The 12,710-nt window shown below is 35.8% G+C and overlaps 1 protein-coding gene across 5 annotated transcripts in view; it reads right to left on the minus strand.

Annotated features, from left to right (window-relative positions):
• The window catches only part of LOC139954685 (receptor-type tyrosine-protein phosphatase mu-like), a 67,831-nt gene that overhangs the window by 24,225 nt on the left and 30,896 nt on the right, over positions 1–12,710 (minus strand). For 4 of the 5 annotated variants that reach the window (XM_071954615.1, XM_071954607.1, XM_071954621.1 and 1 more), the window contains 7 exons: positions 10,857–11,073; positions 9,511–9,816; positions 7,968–8,255; positions 4,672–4,778; positions 3,604–3,817; positions 2,866–2,959; positions 407–647 (listed from right to left, as the gene is read on the minus strand). In XM_071954615.1, the coding sequence (XP_071810716.1) occupies positions 407–647; positions 2,866–2,959; positions 3,604–3,817; positions 4,672–4,778; positions 7,968–8,255; positions 9,511–9,816; positions 10,857–11,073 (1,467 nt within the window). The remainder of the gene's footprint in view (positions 1–406; positions 648–2,865; positions 2,960–3,603; positions 3,818–4,671; positions 4,779–7,967; positions 8,256–9,510; positions 9,817–10,856; positions 11,074–12,710) is intronic. The other variant, XM_071954612.1, reaches the window with a different exon arrangement.

Below are 12,710 nucleotides of genomic sequence, written 5' to 3' on the forward strand. Positions count from 1 at the left end.
CCCCCCTAGTGGAAAATCCTGGATACGCCCCTGGTCTACATTAATCTACTCCAACTTAAGACTATTGGTACTCCTCCGCCCACTGACACACCTTCCATTCCATTTGCTAAGGCAGCCAATTCCTGCTGAAATGCCCACTTGTTTAACTTCAAGCCAGTTCCAAGGAACAGCTTGTACTCTTGGCATGTATCAAATCTACTTTACTTCGATACACCCCACATTAATCCCTATAGCCATGCATCCAACACGGATTATTCCTTATCCATTCACCCTGAATTAAGCTCCACTCATCCACCACAAATTAATCCCTATCCATCCACCTTGCATTAATCTCCACCTATCTAACCACAATGATCCTTTTTATCTTCCAGAAGCCTCAGAGGTCAAATTCTGCTGATATGCTCACTTGTCCAACTTTACTGCCAGTTCCAATGAACACCTGGTATTCTTGACCTTTACTCAAGGGTGCATTATAATAAATCCCATACTCCTTTCCATCTCCAATGGTGAAAGACTGTTCTTTCTCAGATTTCTGAACTTCTGCTGTGATGTAATGACCAGGATTATCATCATAATTCCCGACACCATCAACACTTCTCTTGATCTGCTCTTGCCCTAGCTCAGATTTGATTCTTATGTAGTAACCTCTGAAATGGAAAAGGACGGCATTAAACATACCAGAGATCTAAACAACTGAAGAATTATATTTAAATGCACTTATATCATGTACATGAGGTGATGCGTTCACATGCTAACTGCAGATACATATGGTTACATGCAGACCACTATATGCATATACACTGGATACACAAATTACCAAGCATCTTACATCTTCACCACGACACCTATTCCAAAAGTCTATACCAGTTTGCCAAATAAATATGTGTTGAAATTCCTTACAATGATTAAAACTTGTATCGTTTTGATCCACCATTTATGCCAAAAAGATTAGGAATAAATAACTTGAAGCCTCTCAATTGTATTGACTTCATTCTTGCCTTTAGCACCAATAGTTTGTTAACTAAATGCTGCTTGACTAATTTTTGTAGATAAGTGGTCTGAAATGTTGTTACATTGTAACCACTGAGAAACGTAGGCCCAGAAGTAATTGGGATGTTTGGACAAAATGAATCTGTGACATCTCAACCATGTTTGTACTGCTTAAACGTTTTGTGGCATATTTTAAATGTCATTTCCTTTTAACATGTAAAACAGATATGTATATTCGTTGGTGTAGTGTGCTGTTTTTTGGGGTAATCTGTCTTATAATACAAAAAAAAAACCAGCTCTCTTTATAACTATCACAAAACGAATGAATTTAAATGTAACATGAATATTCACAAATTAACAGAGAAAAGAAAGCATTGTTGTTAGAGCAGTATCCAATTTCACTATCTCTATAAACTTTGAGAAATTATCCACTAAACACTGGAGATAATCATCAATGTAAAGCATGGACACTGCCTAGATTGTGACAAATAGACAAATCAGCTCCTCACAAGCACCACAAAAGCAGTCACAGACATCAGACATGTGGTCTCCAAAAACATGTTTAATTTAAAATATATTTGACAGCTGTAAATGCTGCTCTGATTAGGCTTAACCTTGTAAAGAACACCTTGTGAGACGGTTATTAGAATCCTTAATATAATGCTGGACATCAAAATGGTTTACTACTACTGCTACGTTAACTGATTGAGTGAGCTTGCAACTTCTGTTTAACCATTTATTTAACCATTCCACGATTCCATCATAGTCGGGGATGGTCACCTTGATCTGGCACAAAATGTATGGGCAATGTAGAAGGAAGTTTCCTTGTACAACACATAAATGACTTAATTTTCCCACCTTCACATTCTTTATATTTTATCCCTATTAAGTTTACATATAGAGAGAAGAAAACTGTTAGCAAACTACTTATCAACTGCAAAAATCACGGTTGCTGTGATTACTTTCTTTGTTGAAAATCAATATTTTTAATTCCATTTCAGTTAGATTTGCCTAAATAAAACGTCCCGGTTGTGGGTAGTGAAATACTATCCAACAGCAATACATATGTGTTTGTGCACCTGTACTAGAGTACAAGACAATGCAAACTGGGTGTAAGACTTACCTTAACATAAGGTCACAAAATGGTGGCATGTGCAAAAGAGAATGTGGACAACGGGAGAAGCCTATCTTCAGTTAGGGGAAACAATGTATACACTTCCCACTCCTCTCCCTTTTCTTCAACCTTAGACAAAGTATTTTATTCATACAACCTTGCACTTAGGGCTAAATAGAATAGGCATGCTGCAGAATGCTCCATTTGACCTATAAAAGTTAACTTTTTTATATGTCTCTGGAGGAGACACAAATCCCCTTACATAAGAGATGACTTAAATTACCCCAGAGCAGCACCCCTCTATTATAAAGCCTGGATTTGCCTCTGGTCCTACCACAAAGGTTCAGGCAGCTATCTTATTTATTAGAGAGTCATTTTGAAGTTATTATTTATTAACATAACCTTCCGTTTAAAGCTATATAATTATCTAAATTGTAGTCTAAGTGTGTCTCAGAATATACCATTTGACATTTAAAAGTTTATTTTCTTCTGGGAGTGGGTCCCACACCCTCTCGTTCATAGGAAACAGCTTCGGTGACCCCAGTGTAGTCCCTTCCGTCATAAAATCATTTAGCTGCCATATTTTATTTTTACATATTTTATGTATTTTAGATGGTGAGCAAGCTCAATAACTCTTCAGTATAATGAGGGCTCCTTTTCAGTGACAGAGAACAAGCGAAACTGGACTATATCAGCAATCCCACAATGATAAATTACTTATGACCACACAGCAGATGTTAATGAGATAATTAGTAACTTACGAGGCATACTGTTGATTGAGAGCTGGCAGAATCAACACAGCAGTACCAGTCTCTGTTCCATGTATGGTTGCAGGAATAAATGGAGGTACCAATCCTATAAATGAAAAGTAAAAGTAATGGACAAATGGTAGAAGTTAAAAAGACTTTTATTTAAAGCTTTGAATTACTGTGGGCCATCATAATCGATTTTATGAAATGATGTCTTCTATAAAATGTTGTTGTTATTGGTTCACTGTTTGCAGAATAAGATTGTACGCTCTTTTTGTGAAATATCTGGCAAAATGTTGATGAGGGGGACTTCTATCTACACTCAAGTGTCAGACGGCTAATGCATGTCATATATTATCCACCAACATAACCTAAATCAGTGTCCTCTGATATGTATACCCTTCTTTTACATCACTACATCACAAGGAGGTACTCAATTTGTCCATATTTTATTAATTTTGCGAGGAGAAAAATTCAAAGACACTGAAATTGAAGACAAGACAAAGAAACCCTCAGTTTGTTTACAACTGTAACAATGCTGTCCTCACCATCAGTCATATACTGATCATAGATCTCACCAACCATATGGTCATCTTGATTAGCAGTAAGAATCCATTGGTATTATTTGTTAGAGACCACGAAGATCACCCGAGAATAATTTTGTCCTCTCTATTATACTGACCATTTCTCATTGCAGATAAACAGCTAAAATTGATATTTACAGATATGGCTAGAGACTATAAAGATTACCTGTGAACAATTTTGTCCTCTCTGTTATACCGACAACTTCCCCTTCCCCAGCAGATGTTTGGGCATTTAGCTGTATCTCATATACAGTAGAAGGCTCCAGGTCTGTAAGTTGATACACAATGTGTGCTCCTGAGTTTGCAATTTCTACTTTTGGACCAAATTCAAGGACAACAAATTGTTGATCATACGACTTCTGAATTGGCCGATACTGAAGCTGGAGGTCAAAATGACGTCAATATTAGCACCTGACAAACCATCACCAGATTCAAATGAACAATGTTACATCATTCATTAATATTTGAATATTGTTTTTCTCATAGAATTTGAGCTTTTGCTCCCTTTACATATGATCCTGGACTTATGAACATTTGTAGAGAAATACAATTTGGATTTAAACAAATATATTTTTTCTAAGAAAGTACTTCAATTAAATTTCAAATGTTTAGTCAACTTTCATTTATTTGTGGGACTGATGCATTTAATTGTAGGGTATCTTTAATGCAAAACACTTTCTACAGCTCCTCGGTGAATACTAAGAGGTAAAAGCAAGTTAAAGCTTCACTACTTTGTAGAGAATTTGGTACAATAGTAACTTTAGCAAGGGATTCCAAAATGATCTAGTTTTAAAAGAAGCCACCCAACATAGACAATGAGCACACAACCCAAACAACCCCTTCCCTCTTACAACAAGTCTGTGTTCAACCAATATGAGTACAAGCCTCTTGAAAAAGGAATAGATATGACACATGGTTGTGATTAAAGGATGTATAATTGCACTGTGTAATGTGTCATTAACTCCTGATGGATATCTTTTTAAGTATGTGAAAATCTACATGAGAAGTTAATAATACAGCCACAAATTGTGAGGATCATGCAACCTTTATCGATAGAAATCACTAAAGCAATTATAATTCTACTGGACCCATTTTACTTCTAATGGCCAAACAGACATATAAAGCCTCTCAATTCAGATCAATTATATTTAAAAATACAATCAAACTATTTGGCACTAATTCATCCAATAAAAGAATACCTTCAGAAAATTGACTGTTAATATAATATTGTTACCTGGTAATTAATAATGAATCCCCATGGATTGACTGGCTTGTCCCATTCTATTGTAATGGAAGTCTTGGTTCTATTAGTTAAAGTAACAGTTTCTGGTGGACCAGGCACTGAAAAGAGATGATAATGCAATAATATGTCACCAATATGAAGGCTAAAAATGATACACATGATTCCTTAACATGTTGTATACAGGTATTTGTAATTGTTCATGAAATACCATGGTAACAAGGCAGATGTTTAATACACGCACACACATATATAAGTACTATCATATATGTTTACAGCTGCCACTGTGAGTGCATACATAGCTTCTGCCTGTCTTTTGACTACCAAGAGAAACAAGAGCACCAATGATGATGTGACTCATACCATTGTTTGATAGGTGAAGAACATTTTGTGCAGATGCTGCACAAGGGGAAGAGTTTCACATATAATGCAGCCCATTAAAAACAAAATGGCTGTGATGAACCCTTGGTGACATTTGACTTCAATTTTGTTGAGTAAGAGAACATGACCCAATATTACCAAAGTATGCCAGAGTTTGGTGATCTGTGATTGCATTCTTCACAAAAAGCAGCATAACACCGATATGTACACAACACCCATAGATGACATTTGACTTCAAATTCCTGAACCAAACTAATGGCTCACCATCCATTGAAGATTATTTTGTACATATTTCATCTGAATTTATGGAAGGCTCTATGAGTAGAAGCAATATCCTAGTATGGTCAGACAGATAGATACACCCTCGCTTATCCCAGACACTCATAAAGCAAATTGGGTATAAGGGGAAAAATCTAATTAGTGTCATAACATAGTTTGAAAAGTAGTGAATATTCAGTAAAAGAAAGAATCCATAAACTAGCATAGCAATAACATTGAATTTTCTCCCATTTTTCTTCTGATTTTTAGATAAGAAGGATATCTGAACCAGTTCTTGAATCAAATCACTTCCCAGTTGGTACAAATTAAAAGAAAAATGCATACATAATCACAACATAAAATCAGTTTCACTATTCTTTCATTGTACCATCACCACCCTTTCTCTATTCTGGCTAACACATCGCCTTATGGACTAATTACCAACAACTTTGTGGATCTTCAGAAAATAAATTAATATTCATGACACCAATTGTACTCACCATCCTCTTCTGTTGTAACTATGATGGCATCACTAACTGGACCAATTACCAATAACTTAGTAGATCTTCAGACTAAACATGAATATTCATGACACCAATTGTACTCACCATCCTCTTCTGTTGTAACTATGATGGCATCACTAACTGGACCAATTACCAATAACTTAGTAGATCTTCAGACTATACATGAATATTCATGACACCAATTGTACTCACCATCCTCTTCTGTTGTAACTATGATGGCATCACTAACTGGACCAATTACCAATAACTTAGTAGATCTTCAAACTATAAATGAATATTCATGACACCAATTGTACTCACCATCCTCTTCTGTTGTAACTATGATGGCATCACTAGCTGGACCAATTACCAATAACTTAGTAGATCTCCAGACAATATATGAATATTCTGACAACAATTGTACTCACCATCCTCTACTGTTGTATCTATGAAGGCATCACTAGCTGGACCAATTACCAATAACTTAGTAGATCTTCAGACAAATAAATATTCATGACACCAATTGTACTCACCATCCTCTTCTGTTGTAACTATGAAGGCATCACTAGCTGGACCAATTACCAATAACTTAGTAGATCATCAGACAATATATGAATATTCATGACACCAATTGCACTCACCATCCTCTTCTGTTGTAACTATGATGGCAAGACTAGCTGGACCAATTACCAATAACTTAGTAGATCTTCAGACAATAAATAAATATTCATGACACCAATGGTACTTACCATCCTCTTCTGTTTTAACTATGAAGGCATCACTAGCTGGACCAATTACCAATAACTTAGTAGATCTTCAGACAATATATGAATATTCATGACACCAATTGCACTCACCATCCTCTTCTGTTGTAACTATGATGGCAAGACTAGCTGGACCAATTACCAATAACTTAGTAGATCTTCAGACAATAAATGAATATTCATGACACCAATTGTACAAACCATCCTCTTCTGTTGTAACTATGATGGCATCACTAACTGGACCAATTACCAATAACTTAGTAGATCTTCAGACTATACATGAATATTCATGACACCAATTGTACTCACCATCCTCTTCTGTTGTAACTATGATGGCATCACTAACTGGACCAATTACCAATAACTTAGTAGATCTTCAAACTATAAATGAATATTCATGACACCAATTGTACTCACCATCCTCTTCTGTTGTAACTATGATGGCATCACTAGCTGGACCAATTACCAATAACTTAGTAGATCTCCAGACAATATATGAATATTCATGACAACAATTGTACTCACCATCCTCTACTGTTGTATCTATGAAGGCATCACTAGCTGGACCAATTACCAATAACTTAGTAGATCTTCAGACAAATAAATATTCATGACACCAATTGTACTCACCATCCTCTTCTGTTGTAACTATGAAGGCATCACTAGCTGGACCAATTACCAATAACTTAGTAGATCATCAGACAATATATGAATATTCATGACACCAATTGCACTCACCATCCTCTTCTGTTGTAACTATGATGGCAAGACTAGCTGGACCAATTACCAATAACTTAGTAGATCTTCAGACAATAAATAAATATTCATGACACCAATGGTACTTACCATCCTCTTCTGTTTTAACTATGAAGGTATCACTAGCTGGACCAATTACCAATAACTTAGTAGATCTTCAGACAATATATGAATATTCATGACACCAATTGTACTTACCATCCTCTTCTGTTTTAACTATGAAGGCATCACTAGCTGGACCAATTACCAATAACTTAGTAGATCTTCAGACAATAAATAAATATTCATGACACCAATTGTACTCACCATCCTCTTCTGTTGTAACTATGAAGGCATCACTAGCTGGACCAATTACCAATAACTTAGTAGATCTTCAGACAATAAATGAATATTCATGACACCAATTGTACTCACCATCCTCTTCTGTTGTAACTATGAAGGCATCACTAGCTGGACCAATTACCAATAACTTAGTAGATATTCAGACACTAAATGACTTCATGACACCAAATGTACTCACCATCCTCTCTTGTTGTAACTATGATGGCATCACTAGCTGGACCAATTACCAATAACTTAGTAGATCTTCAGGCTATAAATGAATATTCATGACACAAATTGTACTTACCATCCTCTCCTGTTGTAACTATGATGGCATCACTAACTGGACCAGATCCCTCTGAAGTAGAAGCTGCCACCATAAATGAATATTCAGTGAATGGAATGAGATCCACCAGAACCACTCCCTGTGATTCTGTAGTTCCCTCTGTTATAGTTTTATTAAACTGCAAGAGCTGGTAAGAGTAGTTTTTGATAACACCATTCTGGGATTCACAGGGTGGTGGATCCCAATAAAATGTTAATTCAGTGGTCGAGCTCCCATTTTGTAGAACATTTGTCGGTGGATCAGAAGGCTCTGTGGATATAAAGCTTTATGTAAATGTGATGAACACACAGATCCCTCCAAACATTACCATTGGTTTGTGAGAGGGGTAGCACAGAATCAACAAGATCGGTTCCGGTAATACAAGCACATATTGAAACATTTCAAAGTAAGAGTTAAGATCAGAACAATTGAGTTTTATTATTGAATCATGTCAATAAGATTTCCATCTAAGAGTTTAAGTAGTAAGTACAATTTTAATTTCCAAATGAACGAAAAATTCCTGAGATCAAAGTTGTTCATTATTTTTCATTCATTCTTGTCCCCTTCACGCTTCCAAATTTGGAGAATGATTTACTGCATTAAACTGAATAAAGGATCTCAGTAGAAGAATTGCAGCCAATCAGTAATAGCAATTCTAGCAATTTGTGGACAACAACTACCGTAAACTAAATCGACTAATAAATTTGCCATTTAAACACAGCCAATTTTCACAAGTACCCAATGGCCACTATGGTTGTACACAAAGTACAAGTACAACGTAGGTTCAGTGGCATATCCTGTGTTGCCACTATGGTTTTACACAAAGCAAAAGTACAACGTAGTTCAGTGGCATGTGCTGTGTTGCCACTATGGCTTTATACACAGTACAAGTACAACGTAGTTCAGTGGCATGTACTGTGTTTTATGTGCATTTTGTATGCAAATATCATATGAGGCTGTATCAACAATTAATGTACACTTCAATGCTGAAAATATTCAAAAATTGTGATCCAACTACTGAAAACATCTACAGTGAAATGTCTTAATGTTACATATCTTCTGATTGAAACTGACTTCATGCAGGAAATATTTGTTATTGAAAAAAACCTGAATTCGACAATACCTAAGAAATAAACCCAGAAAAAACTTAAGTAAATCAATGTAGCTAAAGGGATTAAAACCTAGGTAAACACACATAAATTCTAGTTTATGTGGATTGAAGTCATTTATCATTTCAACTGAAATCATGACAATACATTCCCACAGTGGCAAGGATTATTAGCACTGTTCTCTGTAGTTACTGGGATTAACATCAATTAATTATTTCAACTGAAATCATAACAATACATTCCCACAGCGGCAATGATTATATGCATTGTTCTCTGTAGTTACTGGGATTAAAACCATTAATCATTTCAAATGAAATCATGACAATACATTCCCACAGCGGCACAGATAAATACCATCATCACATAGCTTTAGGGATTTATAAACAAGAACTAGTAACTCTTAGAGGTGAACTTACTACTTATGGTAGTTACAGCTGTCATGTTGTTCTCTGCTCCATTCAGATCTTTATTTGCTCTCACTGTCACAGAGTATTGAGCATAACCTTTAAGTTTCATTATAATGTGTGAAGTACTCATAGTTGAATTATCTACTTCTTCTTCCATCACAACTGAAGAGCAGGCCATGTAACTCAAGAGACGGTAAGATACAGAGTAGGATGTAACTGAACAATTGTTGTTAGATTGGTCAGGTGGGTCCCACATGACCTCAAGTTGGCCTGGAATTTCTGCTTCAACCATCAAACTCCTTACACTTGGTAAGGCTGCAAAGATAATAAACAGAATTATGAAGTTACTTCATGGTGACTTCCAAAGAAGTGAAGACCACCACCATGTTGACCTTGCTTCCTGTGGGAAATATGAAGGCTCTGTAAATTCATGTCCAATGTGTTCCGGTAAGCTGGGAGAAAAATAAATCTATACTTTTTTGTTGTTGCTGAGTTTCATCATGAAATGAAATGTTCCATTTCATGTAGATTAAAATTTAGATAAAACTTCTGATTGCAAAAGTTTCCTGCAAAACTTAACTGCTTGGACATGTTATCTAGAAATATTTTTAGTGGGCTATCATATCTGGTACTTTTTATGATTTAATTCATATAGGACAAAAAGAGCAAGGCAGATGGAGCTGTGTTATGGCAAGTAGGAAAGGGGCAACGGAATTACATTTCCTGGTAAAGTTAGTAAGCTCCTGCATCTCGCATCCCCAGGCTTCAATATTGTTTTTTGTATTTTGGACATGGTCTCTTATTCATCTAAATTAGTGAAACTGGTGCAATACTTTTTGAAATGTTTTCATGCTGCCGACATAGCTTCTAGCAATGTCAATCTTTACAATAATTGCTGTGTGGATCTGGACAGTAATGTTTTCTTACATATCATGCTTGGCAATGTACTATAAAGTAACATTTATCCCAAGAAAGACTCTCATATTTTTTTACTGACCACCTCACAATCAGAGGGTGAGGAGAATAGTTGGGAAGAGGGTCCTTGCCTGGTAGTTGAAGTTTTCCTTTAGATGTTTTCCCCTACGTACTGCCCCCATCCCTTACCTCTTTATACACACTTACCCAAAGAGATATTTCAACTAAAAGTGAAACTAAAACTGCTAACCATACTGCAGTATACATTCCTACTGAGTGTTTTCAACGTCCAATTGTATCATTTGTACCATATATAGAAAATAGTCAATGGTTAACATAAACATCAGCTTGGACATTTTCCTCACAACTGACCCCAAAACTTAAAATAAAGGAAACAGAAGACCTAAGGCTTTCTATCCTAACTTCCTGCAAATAGTTACCTTCTGATGTAGTTGTGCTGTTTACAGGGTCACTGAATTCCTCACCACCATTAGAGGCTACAGAAAGTCGATAGCTATGATGTGTACATGGAATCAGTCTATCAATAATTACAGATGTTTCCGCCAGATCCACATTCCTGACAATGAGCCAGCTAGTACCATTCCATTCTTGTAAGTCAACTGTAGTACCGGTACAGGCTCTGTCAATTCCTGAAATCTATTTATGAACAAATACAATATATACGCTTCATTTGTGAAGGAAAAAAATGGATAGATCGGGAGATGCAAAATGTCTCAAAGCCCAGTGCACCTCTATTAACCATATTAGCTCCTAAGGTTGGAGGGTGAGGATTGATTAATATTTTAAGATTGATGTTACTTAATATGCACAAGAAAAATGTTGGAAATACAAGTAAGTTAATGTTTCTTCACTAAGCACCTGATTGATGTGTGACTGCAAATCCCTCATTTAAAAAACAGGTATATGTTACTGTAAATGCAATACAATCTTTTCATTACACAACAAGGAGATGAAATTACAAAGAAGAGTTACAAGCAACCAAAAAATATCAACTAAAATTGCAAAGCTAGAAATGGAAGAAGATATTGAGGCTTCTGTGGAAGTTTCAAACAGAACTTGTTTGTGGCTATTGAAGATGACTGAATAAAACAATTGATTCATAATGGTGTGAATACGCCAGGATAAACTTATGTTTCTTGGTTATGTCGTTGATATCCCATTAATGGAACTGAATGATTTTAGATCATCTAATGATTGTATCCTTCTGCAGGTATGAACATATATCCTAAAATCACTTCAATTGACATGTCATTCATGTGTACATATCCCTTTTCAACACATATCATCCCCATGTGCTAGTGATGGGAACAGGGAGACCAACTAAAAAGTTAACTACCTGGTAAAGAGAGAAATTCCTAAAATATCCCTAACATCATTCTCCATTTTCCGTAAAATTTTATTCCTGGTACAAAGGGAAGAAAGTTTGCATGTGTGTTTCTCTGTTATTTCATTATTTAGTAATATTCCCACTATCTTGATGTGTTTAACTGTAAAAGAAGAGCAAGTCTTGATCAACTGCATTCGTCACTACTGTTTAGCCTATTAAACCAATCTCTCTGCTTTAGATGCTTGCAATATAACAAACCAAGACCTTTGTAGTCTGGGCAGCTAAGAAGCCATTTAAGAACAGGTTGGTTAGTTCTAGCACAGTTATGATACTGCAGTGCTGCATAATTGCAATAACTTTCTTACAAATATATACTGTCAATTATCTCCAAATGTTTAACCATAGCATTTTTATGAAAATATACCCTAAAAATGCTTTAAGGGATTCTTCTATCATGCTAAGCATGTTTTAACAACAATACTTCCTATATTACATTGTACTGTTAGGCTTGAAAGGCCGTAGAGTTGCAGTTGCAAGTTACACAACTTTCGCTAAAAGACATCAATGGTGGAAAGCATCGCTTGTATTGACTTTGAAAAGTAGGATATGTGCTAGACCTAACCAACCTGTTCTTTCATTGCTTCTTAGCTGGAGACTAAGAAGCAATGAAAGAACAGTTTGTTTAGGTCTAGCACAGTTAAAGTAAATATAAGTATGCAGCCTTGCAGAATAAATCAGCTGTTCACATGCTAAACGAACGGTTTTTAACAGTTATATTATACACATGACCTAAATCCAATTGGCAAATGAGTACCTGAGACAATTTTTTGGACCAGCTATGAATGCAGCAGTACAAACAATTCTACATACATCCTAACTTAGTAACTTATCTGGTACATATGGTTAGAACTTAATGTTTCTTATCACCACTGCTAGCCTCACATTA

Source organism: Apostichopus japonicus, chromosome 2 (genome assembly GCF_037975245.1).
Source record: "Apostichopus japonicus isolate 1M-3 chromosome 2, ASM3797524v1, whole genome shotgun sequence".
Lineage (NCBI taxonomy): Eukaryota > Metazoa > Echinodermata > Holothuroidea > Aspidochirotida > Stichopodidae > Apostichopus > Apostichopus japonicus.